This window comes from Miniopterus natalensis, chromosome 4 (assembly GCF_054644295.1).
Source record: "Miniopterus natalensis isolate mMinNat1 chromosome 4, mMinNat1.hap1, whole genome shotgun sequence".
Taxonomy (NCBI): Eukaryota; Metazoa; Chordata; class Mammalia; order Chiroptera; family Miniopteridae; genus Miniopterus; species Miniopterus natalensis.
This window is the reverse complement of record NC_142084.1, coordinates 5,896,385-5,917,965: the sequence shown is the minus strand read 5'-3', so window position 1 is coordinate 5,917,965 and position 21,581 is coordinate 5,896,385. Positions and strand designations below refer to the sequence as shown.

Sequence of the window (21,581 nt, the reverse complement as noted above, 5' to 3'; positions counted from 1 at the left end):
GTGAGAGATTTGTTTCTTAAAGTTAATTACAAATATGCTGATCATTTAGAACCTTGGCTCATGCATTTCTTACAGTTTATTGGACCAGATCCCGGAGATGTTCGCCGACTCTAATGAGAATGAGACCGTCTTTGCACCTGTCATTCAGGCCGGCATGGAAGCCCTGAAGGTGAGAAGGGCCTCCTTTAATTGCTAGTAAATGCAGTTTAAAAACAAGACACACATGAAAAGGAGGTTTCAGCTGTGAAAGAATATTCTGCCCTTGTTAGCACATGTGGGTTGCTAGAGGCTGTTCCAGACTCGCCCACAGACCTCAGGAGGAAGTGACCTGAGCCACGGATGGCTCCTGGTATTTACCTTCCAGGCCTGTGAGCATCCCAGCCACTGATCTGTCAGGATTTCCAGTTTAGCTCCTCCCTTTGGCTTTTATATGAACTTCATATGATCCACTTAAAAATATTTCAACAGTACCTGAACTATCAGATCTGAAGAAAAAACTCCTTTTCCCCCTCTTTCCTTGGAGCCTGTGACTGTCAGTGACAGGCAGGAGGGCTCCCAGTGCCTTGCCCCCTGCCTGGCAGGATACACTCAGAGCCTGTGTTTGTAAGGCCGCGTGAGGACCATGGCCCTGCCTCTGAGCTCCTCACAGTGCCATAGGAGATGTGACTGCAACAGAAGACATGACATTATTGCTTGTTCCCAAAAAAGGGGGCAAAGAATTCCTTCAGAAAGCCCAGGACTGTTGCCAGGGAGTCACAGATGCAGATGTTCTGCACAAGCAGCCAGGATGAGAGTGCTGTCCTCTGGGGACAGGGAATAGAAACTGAGAGGACATGGAAGCTCAGTGTTTCTTCCTGTGAGTCCAAGTAGAGACGTGTTAGAGCTGCACACCCGTTTGCATTACAGCCTGCTTTCTGTCGGATGCCAAGTGAAATCTCTAGATGATCTGAGGTAATAAACTTGAAGCAGAGAGTAGGCAGGAGCTCACACAGAGCGTGTGCTTGGTTGTCACCAAGATAGAGAGGGCCTCACCGGAACATTATCCAGCGCATGCCCAGGAGTCCCAAGCTGTCCAGTAGAGGCTTCCACACCATATCCTGCAGCATGTGCTTCCTTCCGTCCACAGCGTCCAACACTGATACCCCAAATCTGTGAATTTCTGGCACTCTTCTCAGTCGGCCAAAGAACCGTGCTCTGAGTTAGCTCTTACTTCCACCATAGGCCTAAATAAACAGCATTTGGCAAAAAGCCGGAGGGAAATGGCCATAGTGGTTGTGCTTCAGATACATGACTAGGTGAGAATTTAAATTATTTTTATATATGTCTGTATTCGATTTCAAGAAGATGCATCATAACATTCTGTACACAAGTGTCCGTGGAGCCCGCGTGAAAGGCCCCAGGCCCTGGGGGTCTTGGAGAAGCACCTTTGGGGAAGTCAGGCCCCTCCTTCCTCCGGAGCTGTGGTCTGGAGAAGGTGGTAGAGACGTGAAGTGGTGCGACGTAGAGGTGCCACGTCTTCCAGTGAGGGACGTAGGAGCTGAATGTTGAACAGGCCCCCCAGGCCAGCCTTCCTCAGCCCGCCTTCCATCACAGGAAGAACGACGGGGTCATTCATCTAATGCTGAAGCGCAGCCACGTGTCACAGTCAGATACAGAGCATGGGACAGATGCATCGCCACGGGGTTTCCCTTTTATGCTACTGACGAAATATGTATAAGTATGTGATTAGTGAAACTATAAAACTCACAGCCGTTATGTAAGGAAAGGATAAATAGGGCTTAAAAAATATTGAAGCTTATTTTTTTTGTTAATCCTGATCCGAGGATATTTTTCCATTGATTTTAGAGAGAGTAGAAGGGAGGGAGGGAGAGAGACAGAGAGAAACATTGATGTGAGAGAGGGACGTCACTTGGTTACTTCCCGAATGTGCCCCCACCTGGCCGGGGTTGAACCTGGGTGGTACCTGCTCTTGACTGGGAATCGAACTCGTGACCCTTCAGTGTGCAGGCCGATGCTGTAACCACTGAGACACACCAGCCAGGGTTGAACCTTATTTTTTTAATGGGCCCTGACTTTTACCTTAGAGTTTTGCACCATAAGTGATGTTAACAAGGCAGTTACATGTGTTTATCATGACGAACACCTTGTACTGCAGCACTGAATTCTCTCAACAGTATTTATATCATGACTGTTTTTCCTCTTTCATATACTATGTAACTGAGGCTTGGAGATGTTAAACAGTTTGCCTGGTGTCACTCAGCTCACAAAGTGGCTGAGACTCTAACCCGTGCCCTTCACTGCTGTGGAATCAGATCATAGTACGTCCACGAGTAGAGAATGTCTAGGGGACAGAACTTTTCACAGTGAAGTCCTGAGGTGAATCAGGTGGGCTAGGCAAAAGGAGCAGGGAGAAGATGGAATTTTTAAAAGTTTACACCTTTACTGCTACTTGAGTTAAACAAAAGATGCTTTTGTAATAATAGAAGTGATAGCAGTGAAAAAAATAGTCCTAGAATTTTAAATTTTTTAACATGTCATTATCAGTATCACTAGGAATTGTGCTTGGGTTTGGGTGTTGGAACAAATGTGCCTCACCGGACAGTGTGGCCGTGTCTTTGCTGCGCAGTGTATATGCGTGTTCCCTGCCTGTGCTGCATGTATCCTCCTGCCTTCTCATCCACGCTGCCAGCAGTAAAGGAGTCACCACTCACCACCGGCCACAGCAAACACAAGACCAGGCACAAACTCTTTGTGTCACCTGGGACCCCACTGCGGAGACCCACTCCACAAAGCATATCAGAATGTCCCTCAGTGCGACACATTGGGACAGGCTAACCTTGACTTCTCTGTGTTTGTTTTTTAAGGAAATTATTCTCAAACCCAAGTACCTTATTATTAGTAGCATGCTACTGGACATCTCCTGGCTGATCCAGGCATATCAGTGTGCCCCCAACCCAGCTCCAGGCCAGGAAAAGGGAGACATGGGCTCCAGGCTGAGGGAGCAGATGTGCAACAATATTCAAGTGTGCAAGGCACATGACATATTCCAGGAAGGGAAGAAACTCCCAGTGTGAGGCTGGCAGGGCAAGGAAGCATTGGGAATTAGACTGGACAGACTGACCTGCAGAGGCTGGGAAGCTGCCCTTCACTGGCTGTGGGACCTGGGCAGAACTGGCTGTGTCTCGGCTTTCCTGTCCTCAGAGTGCAGATAACAGGACCCTCTCCACAAGGCTGAGACTCAAACAAGGAACCACAGAGCAAGTGCCGGAGGCAGCGGATCTCACTGTTTCCTACCCCACCCCGCAAAGGAACGTGGGCTTTGTCCTGTATCAGAGAGTCTTTTTAGGAGAAAAGCCCAAATGCAACCAGAACAGCTGCCATTATTCAGACAGTGCTCCAGAGCCACATGCTAGGTGGTTTGGAGAAAGGCGAGAGCGGAGGATGCACTAGATAGGATCCTTTCATGTCAGTCACTTTTGCTTGTTAGGTGATTGTAGCTCCTTAAATAAGATTTTAAATATTCTTAAAGCTGAATTCACTTTCTCGGAGCCCAAGTCATCCTTTTGTTGCTTCCAGGGCCTAGAGACATAATGCGAGCACAAGTTTCTCCCTCTGTCATCTTGCCGGTGGCGGGTTTCCGAGTGTTCTGTGCTTCCTTCCTTGAAAGGCCACTTCAGGTTTAACCCATGTTCACTGAAGGTTTCACTGGCGTGTTGTATCACGGCCCTGGGAGTCCTGTCACTTGCTTTTGCTCCAGGATTCCCTGATCCTGAAACACTGCACCGTATGCTAAACACTACACAACTTAGTTATTACAGCATTGTGGATGTAGACCTACAGTAAAATACTGGCTCTTTCACGTACAACTCGTGTGACTTGAGGCAAATCACTCATTCTCTCGAAGCCTCAGTGTTCCCATCTCTATGAAGGGTAGACTGGAACCTGCCCAAGGGAAAAAAGCTCACTGTTAGGATTAGATGAGGTGCTCTTAGTACTTGCCTTATAGAAAGTACTTTTGTTTTAATTGATTTTCTGATTCTCTTAAAACTTTCCTACCCACAACCTTTCCTGTGACTGTTTCCAGGCTGCAGACTGTCCCGGAAAGCTGTTCCTCTTCCACTCCTCCCTGCCCACAGCGGAAGCCCCTGGGAAGCTCAGGAACAGGGATGATAAGAAGCTGATCAACACAGACAAAGAGAAGGTACGTGGCGCTGCCTCCACAGTGTCTGCGTGTCAGCTCGGGAGTGGAGGAGGGCAGGTGCACTTCACACAGGAAAGGGGAGGAGCTCAGCGTGAATCCAGGGCGTTGTGGGCAACAGGAGTGCTTAGAATTGCAAGGAATGTAAGAAGTCTATTGCTAGGAAACTGATGTGCGAAATACTGCTACATTAAAGTGAGGTCTCCAACCGTTCCCATGAGTCATTAGCGTGAGACTGGGTGCAACGGCAGTTGTAGGAATGGAGGACCTGGGGGAGTGAGAAAGGAGGTAAAGGCAGAGGGGAGTGTGGGCTGCTCCCTGTGACAACAGTCCTCTCAGAATCTGCTCTGCTCACACTGCGGATGGTGCAGCCGTGGGAACACGTCCGTGGGCAGGATGACAGCCTGAACCGGACACGTGGCCTTGCCCAAGTGTGTAGAGGGAGGTCAGCTGGATCAGCTTCTTGAGACTTGTTGGAGGATCAGAGTATCAGATAGAATTATGGGCAGACCGTGTTTCAGATGACAGGGCCCAGCCCAAAGGGCTGCACTGATGGTTGTAATTCATTCTTCAGCCTGGTTTGCTGCACTCAAAAATAATTTTTTTCTATTTAAAAAAATTCAGTAAGAATTCAGTAGGAATTAAAAATTTAAACCAAAAACATTTTGTGATTTTCATTTTCCTTTCATGCATCTTTCCTCAGATCCTTTTCCAGCCCCAAACCAATGTTTACGACTCGCTGGCCAGGGACTGCGTGTCCCACGGCTGCTGTGTGACACTCTTCCTCTTTCCCAGCCAGTACGTGGACGTGGCCTCCTTGGGCCTCGTGCCCCAGCTCACAGGAGGAACTCTTTACAAATACAACAACTTCCAGGTAAAGCAAGCCATATGTTCACCTGGGTTTCTGTGGTGTTTTAGTCTGTATGCTCGGTCCCAGGTGAGAGCTGCACCCCCTGTGAGCAGCTGACAGATGGGAACTCAGAGCCATGGAAGCTGTTGCTCTCCCATGTCCTGAGTGTCTGCAGTACATGGAGCTTGTGCAGCCTCAGCTGAATACCCACAATGGGAAAATATGTTGTATATAAAACTCCTATGTTCAGTATATTTAAGGTATTGTTTTTAAAGTGAATATATTTATTTTGAATTGTTACAATTTGGGGGGGATCAGTTCATGATACCCGTCCCTTCCAAGTCAGAACTGAGAGAGAGTCAAGAGAGGAGCACTGTAACAGACCCGGGTCTCCTCAGTGTGACAGACGAATATACCAGGCACAGGGTAGGCATAGCTACAAGCTTCTCCTGGGGACACTGGTACCTTGAAAACATACCATATTGAAGGGCAGGAAATGTGCCGGCCGCCTCCCCAGAAAGAGGGTGCAGAAGAGGCTCAGCTATCTATGCCCACCTGTTCCTTCTCCCAGACTTACTAATCAGATAAGTCATCTGCCCTCACCTGGCCAGAATGGCTTAGGTGCCTCTGATTCATGTACCTGCACATGGAAACATGGAGTGGGCACGAGTGTTCCCCCAAGGTAATGACAGATGTTAGTCACCATCTATTTTTTTTGTATCATTGATGATTACCTTGAATCGTCTAGCCATATTGATATTGTAAACTAGTTAAGGGATTTGATAAGACTAGAGATTGCAAATGAAATTAAATTGAACAAGCTTTCTAAGATTTCTGGATAAAGTAGATTTTCATTAAGATTTTAAAAGTGAGTTATTGTTTTAAGGGTTTTACTGCCACCTGGTGGACATTGACCGCATTTTATCTTTTCAGATGCACTTGGATAGCCAACAATTTTTGAATGACCTCAGAAATGATATTGAAAAGAAAATAGGATTTGATGCTATAATGAGGGTCCGAACCAGCACAGGTATTTTCATTTATGCTGTTTTCAGGTGTCTGTTGTATAGTTGTTTCCTCTTCAAATTCATGACAGGCCAATGAAGAAAATAATGGTAAAGTAGGGAGAAGCAGCATTTCCTTTGCCCTTGCCCTTAGGTTTCAGAGCCACTGACTTCTTTGGTGGGATTATTATGAACAACACCACCGATGTGGAGATGGCAGCCATCGACTGTGACAAGGCGGTGACGGTGGAGTTCAAGCACGATGACAAGCTCGGTGAAGACAGCGGGGCCCTGATCCAGGTGACGTGACCTTTATGCCCACCTCTGCTCTCTGTTACTGACAGTGATCAGCAGGGAGACCAAAATGTCATCGACCATGTTGGTCTCCCCATAAAGAATTCAGCTCTGTTCTCCCAAAGGCAGAAGGCATTAGGTTAGAGCTCCCCATCATGCATCCTCTGTGCTCTAATTCGTGCCTATTGCTTGTGTGAAGCAGCAGTCACATCATTGCATGAGAGCCCCGGCCTGTGGTCAGTGTCATGGCCTCAGCAGACTGGTGTCCAGGGTTAGATGTCAGGCCCAGCACTGTGCTCCTGCCTCACATCAGACACCATGTTAAGCATGTTATGTTCTAAATAGGATTGGACTTCGTAGTCAATAATATGGAGACAAGAAAAATTATATCTTGCAAAATTATATGTCATGGACATAGTTTCTAGACCTACTCGAGTATCACCCTTAAGGAACGGAGAGAGGCTGGCATTGGTGAGGGAGAAGTGTACCTAATATTTACTTTAAACCACAGGCGTTTGGGTAACTGGTGACCTGCTTGCCTCTGGACATGTGTAGATAGACCGTGACACACACCTGAGTGCAGCATCGTAGTGTTTGTTTCTAAGAGCCGGGAGTGTGTGTAGGTTGTAGGACAGGAAGGCATTACTTCTGGCCCAAATCGCAGGTAACGTAGTGGGGATGCAGGCAGGAAGCTGTGTGTGAATAGCCCGATTCAAGTGTAAGCCTCACCCAGTAAAACGCAGCATGGAAGCCCAGCGTGTGCATGGGTCACCGTGCCTTTCCTTTAGCGATAACAATAACAGACAAAAGTCTGTGAGAGGGTGCAGAGGTCTTCCAGCCACACACACTGCCCTGTAACTGTGAGGTCAGGACCACTGGAGGGGGTGAGGGGTCGTGCTCACCAGGCAGCACGTGTTGGTTGCTGCCCCTGCAGTGTGCTGTGCTCTACACCACCATTGGGGGGCAGAGGAGACTGCGCATTCACAACCTGGCCCTGAGCTGCAGCTCTCAGCTAGCCGACCTCTACAAGAGCTGCGAGACAGACGCTCTCATCAACTTCTTCGCCAAGTCAGGTGAGCTTTGCTGACCCGTGGAGCAGTGCACCTTGCCTAGGACAGTCGCCCCTCTGTATCTGCAGGGGGGTGGTTCCAGGACCCCCAAGGATATAAAAATCTGCTGCTGCTCAAGTCTCTCATATAAATGGCAGAGCATTTGCATAATAACCTACTCACATCCTCCCCTGGACTTTAAGTCATCTCTAAATTACTTATAACCCCAATCCAGTGTAAATGCTGTGAAAATAGTTGCTATACTGTATTGTTTAGAAAACAATGACAAAAATCTGTGCATGCTCAGTACAGATACAACCATTGTGGGCCTATGTAGTTCACGTCAGCAACTACATAACATATTTTCAATATTTTCTGTCCATGGGTGGTTGAGTCTGCACATGTGGAACCCGTGGATATGGAGGGCCGACTGTGATTCAGTCAGCCTGTGGTTAATCCAGTGAGCAGCAGGCAAGCACTGTGGTGGTGCAGCCTTTTGGTGGGTAAATTCAGAATTTATAAATGCCACGGGTGAAGGAGACTAGTCAGCATGTCTAACTAGATTAATAAAGAGGTGACTGAGTCAGGCCCCACTGTGCAGTTTTATTTAAAGTTTCCTTCCAGGGGTGTGAGCTAAACTTTGGACAGTGATAGTTAGCCTCCTGTGGTATGTGGGTGTGCCCTCTGGCACTTGGAGACAGTGGAAGAAAGTGGTCCCTAACGTAGACTGAACTCATTTATCCAAACTGTGGTAATTGTGAAATGGCAGTGGCCGGAGGTGGACTTCTCTTTGGCTTCCCCCTCTCTCCCCCCAATCCTAATGGAGATTCTATACTGGGGCTTAGAGGAAACAGCAGTCTAGCCTGTAGGAATTTGGAACGTCAGAAGAGGGTAAGCTGGTCCTTCTCTCTGGTGTGGAGTTCCATTTCTCATATTCCAAGAAAATATTAGGACCAGTTCCCTGCCTTTTGTTACAGGTAGGCTTTGGCTGTTGCTCAAGCTGGCTAGGTCATCATGTTTCATCATGAGGAGCGTTAGCCAATGACTAACATTTTTATAGGCTGTTATTCCTTGCTTAGTGGTCAGAGATAATAGCAATTTGTTCTTTTTTATTATGTGTGAAGGGATCAATTTCTGAGCTAAAACTCGTCCTTTCTTTGTTTTGTGCAAATAGCTTTTAAAGCAGTTCTGCATCAACCCTTGAAGCTCATCCGGGAGATTCTAGTGAACCAGACCTCTCACATGCTGGCCTGCTACCGGAAGAACTGTGCAAGCCCATCCGCAGCCAGCCAGGTGAGCACCTCCTGTGCTGAGAGATGCCTCGTCCCAGCCTCCCTGCACTCCTGTGCTGGGCTGGAGGCTGAAGGCTTGTGGTCCAGGCACTTAGGTACAAGCAACACTGAGGATGGCATCTGGGGACTACTGCATTTTATAGTCAGCGTTAAAAACGTAGTGAGCCAGGAAGTGTGTGTGCAAATTGGGCTGACAGGGCTGCACTGTGTATGAGCAGAGGTGTTCTGTGTGAGCACTGTGCACGTGAGCACTGTCATGATACACACGAGAGTCTGTTTTGCCTGTGGAGATGGGTACTTGGTTGTGAAGTATGTGTGCTTAAATACTTTCCAGATGTATTAACAAAGGTGACTTTAGCTAATGGCAGTAATGAGTTCTTTATATTTTATAAACATGAATGTAGTGTATAGATATTGGAGTTCTTTATGTTTTAAAAATCAATAGGTATGAAGAGTTTTGAAAGCACTGTTTCTGGCCATCATCCAGTACTTTGAAATTTCAGACACTCCCTTAAATAACCCTCATTTCAACTCTCCCGTAAAGCAGGACCTCAGGCCCCTTTCACTTCCACATCGCTCCTCTTGTTCACATTCCTCCCCATGTCAGTCAAACCTGATGCTGTTCTTCAGAGCCATGTTGTGTTTCTGAGCATAGAATTTGGATTAAAAGAAGACAGTGAGCAACAGATGGGGAAACTTTCTGGTTCATTCATTGTCCAAAGAGGGTACTGAGAGCGTATCTGAAACCCCACCCAAACGTGAGAGAAACAGTACCTGAATTCCACTGTTTAACTATAGAGCCCAGATTCCTTGCTCCAAACACAGTCATTAAGGAGTGGCATGCTTGGACTGTGTGATACTGGGCCCCGGGAGAGAACTGCTTTAGAACTGGTTTGCTGACGAGGTTGAGGCCAGAGAGGCGTGGGCTGAGAAATTGAAGGAGGCACCCACTCTGGGGTCGTGTTGTCCATGCTCGGTTAAGATGTAATTATAGACAATATTGAAAAGATTTCTTAAGCTTCCATAAGCAAGGCAGATTCTTTTTATTAAATCTAATAGCTCACTGCTCTGAATTTAAATGTATCACTTGGGTGTACAGTGACTTCAGAAGGCAAGTCAGATGACTTATGTGCAAAGTAATAGGGTTGTTTTTAGATTCATTACCACTTCTGTCATTTCAAACCCAAAGAAGAGACAAATCCTTCAAATTCAATCAAACTGGACTCATAGGAGCTTCCACTCCAACCTCACTCACATCTTCTCCCCGAGAATGACGTCCTGGGAAGAGTGTCAGGCTCTGGAAGCTTCTCTTGTCCATCTATACTCAGTCCCTGGGGCCTTATGTGCCCTGTGGCCTCTAGTGCCTTCAAGCCGCTGATGAGTCCCAAGGTCCTACCTGTGCCTGCCTGTGTCCTGAGCTCTAGCTGTGTCAGCGATGGAGAGGTTGGGAGGGGAGGAAGGTGCACAGTACCCCCTTGCACATTTACTTCCTGCCTCACTGACTGAGACTGTTTCCTTGTTTTCTGTTACTCTAGCTCCATTTCTCTTCAGTTTTTCTTATTTACATCTTTAGTTTTCTTCCCTCTGACCCCTTATCATCCCGTCTCTTATAATCAGACTTTCAGTCCTCATAGTTTCACCTGGGCCAAGCTCACCCCTTTGTGTCACTGAGGATAACAGATTTCTAAACTGTCTCAAGATGACCCGATTCATGAGAAGCAACCTGTGAAATTGCAAGATGATATTCAAAAACTGGGTGTACACACTTGTACATGGGATATAAGAACATGCTTAATCTATAACACGCCAGATACCCAGCTGGTAACCACCCAGAAACAGCACGAGGCCACGTGGCTCTGGAATGTGACCATAATCTTGCACCTCCATCTTTGGATCAGAATCTCCCTTGGGTGAGAAAGTAGGCCAGCACGAGAGGCCAGAGAGAAATAGTTTATGTGAGAGAAAAAATTGCAGGAAGAGTGTGTGCTACTCATGAAGAAAGGAGCATATGACTGTCTTTAGTTCTCTGAGAGATTAGAAGTTGAGAGAGAAACCACCTGCCAGGAGAGCTGTTCAGAAGCAGGGGGGAGGTTCATCCCACACCTTCCTTATCAGGGGCCTGAGGAGGCCGGACGCAAAGGGTTCACGTGGAGGAACAAGACAGGGCCCCGAGTGAGAGTTTCTTCCCAGCGAGGATTGTGATAAGTGTCTGTTCTTTTTCATCACTAAGATGGAAAGCTAAGACACTGCTATTGGCAAATGATCTATATGCTCTTTCTCTTTTGGATATTTCCTTACCCACTGACCACTGCTACATGAAGGAAGTGGCGCCCTGATCAGTCTTGATTCTTAGCTATTTTTACAAAAGTGAGTTGTGAGAAGGTTAAACATCTGAAAAAAGTGTCTTTCTTTTTCAGCTCATTTTGCCGGATTCCATGAAAGTCCTTCCAGTGTACATGAACTCTTTGTTGAAAAACTGTGTGCTGCTCAGCAGACCCGAGATCCCGACAGACGAGCGGGCGTACCAGAGACAGCTGGTCATGACCATGGGTGTGGCTGACTCGCAGCTCTTCTTCTACCCGCAGCTCCTGCCCATAGTGAGCACACCTGTTCGATGTGTAGTGGGAGAGAAGGGGGAGCGGGAGAGGGAGGGAGGGAGAAGGGAGAAGAGGGGAGGAGGAGAGGATGGGTTTCTAACTCTTGCCGCCCCTGCCCAGCACACGGTAGATGTCAAGAGCACAGCAGTGCCTGCCGCCATTCGCTGCTCTGAGTCCCGTCTTTCAGAAGAAGGAATCTTCCTCCTCTCTAATGGTCTGAACATGTTCCTATGGTTGGGAGTCAGCAGCCCACCAGAACTCATCCAGGGAATATTCAGCGTGCCGTCTCTGGCACATGTCAACACCGATATGGTAGGTATTTTTCATTGTTTCTATGGTAATATACAAACAAATTCTTAAATGTTTTTGTTCATGTGCAACCATGTATTACAGAGAGGGAAAAGCAAGGCATATAGTTCTGTATGAGAGCAAGAAAATTTCATGTTTTACCTAATAACAATTAGCTGGTATAAAGTTGTTTGTAGAAAGTATTAGACAACCCAAATGTGTGACTTTAACACTATGTAACCTTCACTGTGCTCTAAATACTTCAAATACAGCATTTCATTTACTTCACGTAACAAGTCAGTGAGATGGGTATTGTCATCACCGTTTATAGCCGAATCAGCTGAGGTCTGGGGACAAGTGCTCTCAGGTAGGGAGTGGCCGAGGTGGGAACTGAAGTCATTCTTAGTCTGGGGCTTATCCCTGGAGCTGCACTGCACGGTTCACAGAAGACGGAAACCTCTCACACTCAGCTGCAGACCACGTCAGATTGATGAACTGCAAAATAGTACTCCCACAAAAACATCACTCACGCCTCTGCTGCACTTGTTACCAGAGAGATTCTGTGGTTTGACGTGGAATGAATTCAAGTGACTTAAAATATAGTAGGAAAAACCAGCGATGGTAACTCGTTTGAGTCAACATTTATCGTGAGCTTTATTTATCCATTGCTGGGTGGGCACCGTGGCTGTGGTGCTGCTGTCTTCTCCGCTTGGCTTTTCTTTACAACTATGAAAAATGGTGGCCATGGTCGTTTGCTGAAACTATGACTCTGGTAAAATGTTGGAATTCCCCCTTTCAGCTGCAGCTCACAAAGGACTGTTACTCCTGGTAGCTTCTGGCTAAGAAGTAGGCATTAGCATTTTACCCTGTCTTATTGGGTGTAGGCACAAAGGCCAGATCCCTACATCCCCAAGGCCCTGTGCAGCTGGACAGGTGTCTTCTGCGGACCTGTAAGCAGATTTCAGGGAAATTTGAGAGGCTGCATTCCCCTTGAGAAGTCAACATTTGGTTCTAATGTGGAACGGTGGTACTTGGATGGCGTTTTCCAAACCTCATAGTGCCTCAGGGTCCTGCAGCTGGTTACTTTGCATCTTTCTGCTCACAGCACAGCCTGGAAACACGCACCTCATGCAGGGAAGGAGCACCTGGCCAGTGGCCCAAGGACGTCCTCTGCACAACAGCCCGTTGTGTAATCCAGGGAGTCTCAGGGCCAGAGCTCGCTGGAGGACACGTGTGTCAACAGGAACAAAGCATTTTAGTGCAGTGGCTCACATTTTTATGTTTAGGGAAATGAACTAAGTCATTAGTGAAATATATGGTTTAGGAGGATGTTAACTGTAACATTCTAATAATCTCATTGCTGCTTCTACCTAAATGTAAGTTATACTAAGACGTTGATTTTCCTAATTGTAGACAGTGCTGCCGGAGGTGGGAACCCCTTACTCTCAAACACTCAGGACGATCATGGGCATCCTCCAGCATAAGAGGCCGTACTCAATGAAGGTAAAAAGGAGATTTCATGTTTAACTCTCTTCATTTTTTGAATTTCATTACAGACTTCTTAAATGTACGTTCTATGTTTTTATAGGATAGAAAACTCACACTAACCTCTAGGCATATCTACCTACTCACCAGACCCAAATGTACAGAGTAGATGGCCACTGCCCCAGGACATCTGTGGTGATTAGAGGAAGTCCTACCTCAGTCATCACGGAGACCTTTGCCAGACTTCCCTTCAGTGCTTAGAATACCAAGTTATAGAAGTTCCACTCAGAACATCTGTAAAATCTTATTTTTACAACTTCAGATTTATGATCTCTGCAAAGCTTTGTTATCCTGGCCCTTCAAAGCCCCTTTTAAGCCATTTTTGAGTTTGAGTAAAAGAACTAAAAATGTCTCTAACTCAGGAGAATTGAGCCTTGTTTTTGAGTCCCATTTACTCACTTGGCTTCCTTCTCTAGCTGTGTCAGAGTCTCCTGGAGTTGGAGTGCACAGGTGATGCCTCCAGGGGCCAGGACATTGCAGGGCCAGTTTCCCCAAACATGAATGTGGTGTCATTCTAAACCAGCACTATTCCTTGTGAGAGGTGCCCCTGCATGCAGACCTCAGCTTCACCCTCCTCCCTGTGAGAGACCCTCCTGCATGCAGACCTCAGCTTCAGGCCAACCAGCAAACTGAACTAACGAAGAGCTTTACAATTTCTAGGATGTTAGGTGAATACAGAACTTTCTAGAACAGTTTTCACTCCACACAGCACCTGCTTGAGTTCAGTTTTAGGACAAGACCTAGCGATGGCAGGAAGTCCCACACTAAACACACTCCACATGACACTGACCACCCTGGGGACGTAGATGAATCTGGGGGTCTCGTGACACATGGAAAGCGCTGGTGTCCCTAGTGCACACGTGTGGGACATTCCATCTGCTCAGGAACCTCCTTCCCGGAAAAGTAACCCTCTTCTCTCCTCTGCTGCCTCCCACCTGCTGCGATAACTCTCATGAAGGCTGTGTCAGCTTTGGTTATGAAAACATCGGGGTTAAATGATATGTGAACAGAATAGAAGCAGTTGCGTGGTGAAATCATTTTAACTTACCTTTTTAGAGAAGCAGATTCTCTATGTGCCACTGGCAAGTGTATCTGTTTGTAAGATTCCTTAGGCCTTTCCAGGTACTGTCTATATACAGAATTTGAAAATCTAAGGTCTACAGATGTTTGTTAGAGCTGAAAGGAATCTAGGAGACACCTGGTTCAGCCCCAGCCATCCAGCTCCCCCTTCTCCATGTCACAGATGTGAAAGTGGGCACAAAGGAGCTCCCTCCCCTGGTCAGCCCTCACAGTGAGGTCATGGCAGCGTAGAGAATAAATAGCCCACATGTGAGCAACATGAACTTCCCCCAGACTTCCCAGAGGAAGTGACATCCTAAAGAACCTAGAGCCTCAAATCCTTCTGTGCAGTGTCTCATTCTGCCCAGTCTCAGCCTGGCTTGTAGCACGGGGGCCAGACTCACATGGCCGCTGCTGTCGTGGACAAACAGCCGATTCCTAGTGGCATGTGGGAGGAGGTGGACACAACCCAAGTAAGACAACAGCCTTGGCTGCAGGCTCGGCAGGACGCACGTCTCCTCACAGCTGCTATGGTGTCACTTCCCAGTGCCTAGCACTGACCCTGGGAGCCCCGGTATCACCCATGTCCCCACCCACATGGAACTCGCTGAGCTGCGTTGTCAGCAGCAGCTGTTGTTAGATTATTTATTTACTTATTTTGGTTAATCCTCACCAACTTATTTTGGTTAATCAAATCCTCCATTGATTTATTTAAGAGAGAGTGGAAGGGAGGGAGGGGGAGAAAGAGAGAAGCATCGATGTGAGAGACACATTGATTGGTTGCCTCCTGAACGTGCCCCGACCAGGGCAGGGGATCAAACCAGCAACCCAGGTACGTGCCCTTGACCGGAATTGAAACCCACGACCCTTCAGTCCACAGGCCAGTTGATGCTCCAACCACCGAGCCACACCGGCCAGAGCTGTTGTTAGATTATTATTTTTACAGGCCAAGTAACATAAAAAAAGCAACTGTGTGTTGACGGAGTCTTCCTGTTAGACAACTGAAGAGCCTAGAGAGCAGCAGTGGGGGCTGGGCCCTCCTGGCCAAATGGAACCTCCCTTCCCGCTTTGGCTGGTCAGGCAGGACTGCAGCCCCTGGGTGGTCCCCCATGACTATGCAGGAAGTGGGTGGGCTCCACAGATACCAAACCTGACCATTCTGATCACCTACTGGTTCCTGAGACAGGAGTGAGGACAGGCAGGTAGGAGGGCCCTTCACAACAGAACACCCGTCTCCTGGGCTTCTCCCCTGCATCTGTCCCCCTGTAGTGGCACTGTCTTGTAATGTCACATTTAAAACGCAAGAAGTTCGTTTTAATAATATATCCAAACTGTTATCCGTTCCACATGTGATCAATGTAAGCAGTTAGTGAGTTTTAGCTTTTTCCCCACAGTGAATATTAGAAATCCACTGTGTGTTCACAGTACCGCACTGCGGTCCCGCTGGGAGCAGCTGCGTTCTAGTGGTCAACAGCCATGTGGCCGCTGGCTGTGGTGTTGGACAGCACAGCCTAGAGAACCTCGAGTAGGGACAGGCCTTCTTCCCGCATCCCTGTGGTCCCCTGCTCTGTGCCCACACGGCTCAGACCCCGGTCATCTTGTCCCCAGCCAGTTCCCCTCACCTCACTAAGGTGTTGTTCTCTGTTGCTACCTGTGCTTGAACCTCCTGGATCCCGTTTTCCACAAAAGCCTGAAGTGACGATTATGTCATTTGCCCCTCAGCTCCCACTGACTTTCAGAAGTGTGTGCTAGTTTACATGCAGCCAGGACTGTGTGTGGCGCATGGTGTATGGTCCCCTGCTAGTCAGCTCCGTGGGAGGCCTTTCCCTTAGCTCTCTGCTGATGTTTGGGGGTGGGCGCCCCTCCACTCTGGGTGATGGCACTTCCCATGTCCTCTAATGCTTCCCACAGTGGACACAGTGACTTTGGTGACGTGGAAGCATACAAAATGGAGCCCTACGCAGGAAGTGTTTATAACCAGCTTCCTTATGTTATCTCCTAGCTCGTGATTGTGAAGCAGCGAGAACAGCCGGAGATGGCTTTCCGGCAGCTCCTGGTGGAGGACAAGGGGCTGGACGGAGGGCCGTCCTACGTGGACTTCCTGTGCTGCGTGCACAAGGGCGTCTGCCAGCTGCTGAACTGATGCCTTCTCTGCGGCACGTGCTGGTTGCTAAGGAGACCCTCTCTTCGTGGTGCCTAATTTTCCAGGTGATAGATAGCAGGCTGCTTTTGATTTCTTGCTCATTTTCAGAAAAGCTTTCCAGGCCGGCCTTTAGATCGCCAGCTTTGGTGCTCAGGTGTGACGCCAGTGGAGGGGCCACTGCACCTTACAGGGGACCATCTGCTTCTCATCCCACTCGTGCGACTGTTCAAGCGGACAGTCCCGTTTCACGGATGCACAGTTTACAGAACTGCAAACACCCTGACGTTCTCTCCATGCTAGGCATATAAATTATTTTTCAAAATGTATAGACTCGGGTAAAAACTTTTCTCGGTTCATCTCCCATTTGTAGTGAGGGAGAAAAACGTAATTTTTTTCATTATATTTTTTAAAATCATGTAACCCCACTGAACATTTTTCAACTTGAGGTTTGCATAGCAGACTTTTAATGACCTTGGAATCTATTTGGTAGAACAATTTGTGTTCTACATTTTTGCATAATTATAGGTTGTATATGGTACAATTTGTCTATACAGCTGTCTTTATCAATACTCTTAGTGGTTCTCTGTACAATTCTGAAGGTTTCTGCCTGCATATAATGGGTCTCAGCCAGCACCAGTAAACCCCTTCACATGCTCTTGCTCAGCTGGTAGACTCAGGCTTAGGTGTTCCGAGGTCGAGGGCCCAGAAAGGCACCACCTTCGCTCTGGACGTCCACCCAAGTGACACAGGGAATCGTTAAGGGGTATGTGCATTTTTCTAATGTTCGGTCAGATGGAAACATATTTCTCATGTATTAATAAAACAATAAAGATAAAAATTCAAATTATGTGTGTGAACATAGAGAACCTGAAGCTGAATGTGTGCCCAGGAGGAGGCAGTACACACTGAAGTGTCTGAACCTCCAGAAAGGCTAATCGGAATCTTCCCTAAAAGGCAGTGCTCTGGGGAGAGCTGACGTGTGGACTCGGGTTGCTGCAAACACAGGATGAGATGCTGACTGATATGGATACAAGACATGAGAGAGGCTGGCAATGGTCCAGTGTCTCTCTAAGGCGCACTCCCTCCTGGACCCTGCTTGAGATGGCTGAGCAGCCATTCAGCTGTCTCTGTGTTAGAAAATCTACTTAGCAGACCATTTCCTGAAATTCCTCCTTTTTGTGCAGTTCTGTATCTGCTGAGGCCACAGGGGAGTTCTGCCTCTACTGGATGGCGGCTTCCAGGTAGTTCAAGGCCCACACCTGTCCAGGCAGGTCTTCCAGCTCCCAAAGCAAGTCCTCATGAGCATGGATCCCAGAGCCCTTGTCCTCCAAGCTTAGCACATGAAGGCCCAGGCTTGTGTCACATCAGAACAGGGGGAACCTGGGAGGAAAGTGGCGAGTGTCCAGTTAACTCCTATCACACCGCAGCTGCAGAGGGTGAGCTGTGCAAGACTGTCTAAGGGGTGTTCTCTTTTGACAATATTTTTAAAAATTGTTACCAGCTAGTTATAAATATAAAACTCTTTTGCATAAGAATTTTCAATTTTAATACTTCTTACAGAATAAGATCTTAGTTTATTAAGCCAGTCTTTTTTAATTGTAGGAGTTTTTCAAATTGCGGTATCCTTTGGGTCCACGAAAAACTTTCTTGAAAAACATTGTCTGTGTTTGAAGAAATCAGCTTTGGGATGCTGTATGGGGTTTAATGCCTATGTGGAAAAAAGGCTTTACATTTATGAATTGGGGGAATGAGATTTAACACATAGATTGTGACTTTGCAACAGGAAACACTAGTGTGCAAAAAAAAAGTCCCGTTTTACACATCGCCCTCATGGTATCTGACCCTGTCCCACAGGACGGTGGGAACTTTCCTCATTGGCCCACATGGGGACCGGTCTCAGCCCCATGGTCCCCTGAAGCCCAGGGCCACTCTGCTGCCTTGCTGTGCTCAGGTGTGGGGACCAACCCTTTCCTGGGTGCACTCTCAGCCAGTTCCCAGGGAGCTCACCTCCCTGGGGCCATGAGTCTCAGGACTCCTGGACCCCTCATGCTGCCTGTCCCCCCGAGTCCGGCGATGTGCTGTCCCTCGGGCCCTACTCCTCACGGGAGGAGCCAGTCTAACTTTGTACTTCAGCCCTTACCAGCAAGGTGATGCAGACAGTTAAGTCACTGTCATTCCGGGGATAGGTTGCATTTGACAGAAAATATTTAAAAATTTATATCCTGGGGAAAGAGGTGCCTTTAAAGTCAGACCAGGGGAAACTGGTTCTGTAAGTCCACTGAGAAGTGCCAGGTCTGCGGGAATTACTTTGTATCCTGAGCCTCAACCATAATGTTCTCTTGAGAGAAAAAATAATCCATCTTAGAAAAACAGTCTTCCTGTGAAGCAAGAAAGCCCCAGCAGAGGGAGTAAAGAGGCCACAGGCGCCTCGGGAATTACTTTCAGGTGTCAGCAAGCACAGGCGCAGAGGCTGTTTGTGCACTGACTGTGACATTTAGAAGCTGGGGAAGTCCACCTCTGCCTTTATAACGTGGGTACCGGGCAGAGGGCAGGAGCAGGGTCACAGGTTTGGGGCTCAGTGAGGAAGCGCAGTGATCAACTGCACTGGTTGCCTTCCCCTTGATCAGGACAAGCGGAAGCAACCAGAACTGGAGTGTCCACGACAGCTTCTGAGGCCACCCCCATCTACTTCCTGTCAGCACCACCCCTAGGAGATGGGATTTAAGAGTCAGGGAGTCAGTTGGCTGCCAAGCTGACATTTGAGCTTATTTTCTTAAATTTTGCTTTGGAACTTATTTTTATAAATACAATATTCTTAACTGTGCTTACATGCTTTAAAAATAAGAGCAGTAGAAAAGTAAGCTCTAATCTTTTTTAAAGACTGAACTTAGAGAGAGAAACGTTGATTTGCTTTTCCACTTACGCAGTCTTTGGTTGATTCTTGCATGTGCCCTGACCAGGGATCAAACCTGCAACCTTGGTGCATCGGGAGGACGCTCTAACCAACCGAGCGACCTACCCGTCCAGGGGGAGAAAGCTCTAATCTGGGCCTCCTGTGTCCCAGGCACATGGGCCTAGCTCTTTGGACAGCCATTTCCTCCATCCACCTGTGCAGCTCATCTGAATTATGGGCAAGATCCTTACGTCAGCCATCTCTCCTTCACTCAGTATTGAAGTGTGCGGGCCTATTCTGAAGCTGCCATTAAAAGCACAAGCCTGTAAAAGGACAGCAGATTCCATAAGCAGTGACCTTGGTAGTGTACCCAGCATAAGCCACTAAACTGGACACCTCTGAACAAAACTACCCTTGACTTCCCATCCCCTGCTTTAAAGACAAAATAGAAACTACATAAAGGGACAGAGTAATCTGGTGGTTCTTTCTGCCACAGGCCAACCCTCCACCTCCTCTCCGGCGCACAGGTGAGTGGCTCAGTCACACCCTGTGAGGATCAGTCCGCTCTGCAATCTCGTGGCCAAAGCATCCGGCAACATAACACGCGTTCAGAGGTGATGGTCCCATCCCAGTGGAGTAACACTTTTAGTAAAACTGGTTATGTAGTGTTTATAGGGCAGAACTTAAAATGTGCCTACAGCATTTAGCTAGCAAAATTAATTTTAAGAAATTTAGTTCCATGATGCAAATGTAGGGAGTTCACATGAATATCTCAGATTTACCCTCTCCCTGTGGTGCCAGTAGCTGGAGCTGAGCAGCGATGCCCACCTGACCCAGGGTGTGAGCCCCCCTGTCAGCACCTGTCTCAGGTCTGGTCTCCATGGCCCTGAGGTGGGTCTGGCCGCTGATTAAGGTGCTCTGAGCTGAGAAAACCCATCAAAGTGGGAAAACAGCGCAGACAAGATAAACAGGGAGAGCAAGGGGGTGACAGTAAGTGCTCCCATCTTCAACCTGCACACGAACGCTTGCTCCACTGACTTGTACTATATGCTCGGTTCCTGTGTGGCTGCTACACTGCACCTCGAGTCTCAATTAGTGTTTTTAGAAAAACCTAATGTGACTACATGTTGTTGGCACATGTAGTTAGAGGCAGGAACTCTGACACATACTCCAGCTGATCACCTGAACCTTCTGTCCAGCGCTGGGAAGGGTTTACAGGAGGTAGTGTTTTCTCCGTGCTCGCAGCTGGCAGTGTTTACATCTGTGTAGACGACGGAGGCTTTGCGAGCAGGCTTTTCCAGAAATGGAGACTTCAGAGGGCTCCGTTGTCTGGATAAACGGTCTTTCTGGGAAGTCCTAGATTTATAGCTTCAAAGCTGATGACATATACTTGATACCCAAGCTAAAGCTTAGTTCCGGTCACCAAACATCAAGGCAGGTAACTGCTAAGTCCCGCACGGACCCAACATTACAGGACTGCTTTAAGAAAGGCCTTGCTCATAAACGAAGGTTTGCTTTAATAGCTTACAAAATTGAGAAACTTTCTGAGTATTAATTAGAATGAGCCCCAACGGGGCCATCATTTTGTCGAGTCAATAGCAACTGTATTAAATCAGTAAGATCTGGAACCGTATACTTCAAAGACCAAATATTACACTCAGGATGAGAACATTATGGGTTTTAAAGTAAGCCTCTGTAGCTAATCAGATAGTAATTAGCAGCTATGATGGTAGAAGTATTTCAACATCATGAGGGGAATCGCTCCTGCTCCAAGAGACGAGGGCCAGTCAGCGGTCACCCGGCTCCTTCCACAACTCCGCTTACTTACCACCAGCTGTGGCGACACCTCCCTCGCTGCACAAGGGAGGCAGGTGGTTTCAGGTTCCATGTGTAGGAGCTCAGGACTCGCAGGAGGCTCTTCTACTCACCAAAGAATCTGAGCAGATCGCCGTTGCCAGTGCTGGTCCTTCTACCTGTGGGTGTGACTGGCTGCTACACCAGACTCCACGTGACCCTGTCCTCTCTCCCTTGGTGCCATCTGTGGGGACCTCCCTGCACCCCGACTGCAGTCTCCAGGGGCTGATGGTTCAGCAGTTTGGGTCTGATACCCCCCAACGACGTGTTCCAGCCGACACTACCGGCTCCTCCCCTTTCTGTGCTCCAGGGAGGGGAAGTCAAGGGCAGTGGTTGGGGCATCCTGAGCCCACCATCTGCAGGAGGAGGGCACAGGGAGCGATGCTGCCACTGAAAATAAACATCTGGCCTCGAATATCCAGACCTGTAATTACATATGTTAGGGATGTGCGTCTTAGAACTTTGAGAACTAAGAAAAAATGGAGGGTTATTTCAGAATTACCTGCTGATATCCC

General features: G+C 47.8%; 1 protein-coding gene across 1 annotated transcript in view; it reads left to right on the top strand.

Annotated features, from left to right (window-relative positions):
- SEC24D (SEC24 homolog D, COPII component) overlaps nucleotides 1-17,520 on the top strand; it is a 67,037-nt gene extending 49,517 nt beyond the window's left edge. The window contains exons 13-23 of the mRNA XM_087816216.1: nucleotides 76-169; nucleotides 4,085-4,201; nucleotides 4,902-5,072; nucleotides 5,982-6,078; nucleotides 6,207-6,352; nucleotides 7,281-7,419; nucleotides 8,570-8,688; nucleotides 11,105-11,284; nucleotides 11,405-11,596; nucleotides 12,986-13,075; nucleotides 16,179-17,520. Of these exons, the coding sequence (XP_087672342.1) occupies nucleotides 76-169; nucleotides 4,085-4,201; nucleotides 4,902-5,072; nucleotides 5,982-6,078; nucleotides 6,207-6,352; nucleotides 7,281-7,419; nucleotides 8,570-8,688; nucleotides 11,105-11,284; nucleotides 11,405-11,596; nucleotides 12,986-13,075; nucleotides 16,179-16,319 (1,486 nt within the window). The 3' untranslated portion in view covers nucleotides 16,320-17,520. The remainder of the gene's footprint in view (nucleotides 1-75; nucleotides 170-4,084; nucleotides 4,202-4,901; nucleotides 5,073-5,981; nucleotides 6,079-6,206; nucleotides 6,353-7,280; nucleotides 7,420-8,569; nucleotides 8,689-11,104; nucleotides 11,285-11,404; nucleotides 11,597-12,985; nucleotides 13,076-16,178) is intronic.
- The last annotated feature ends 4,061 nt before the right edge of the window (nucleotides 17,521-21,581 follow it).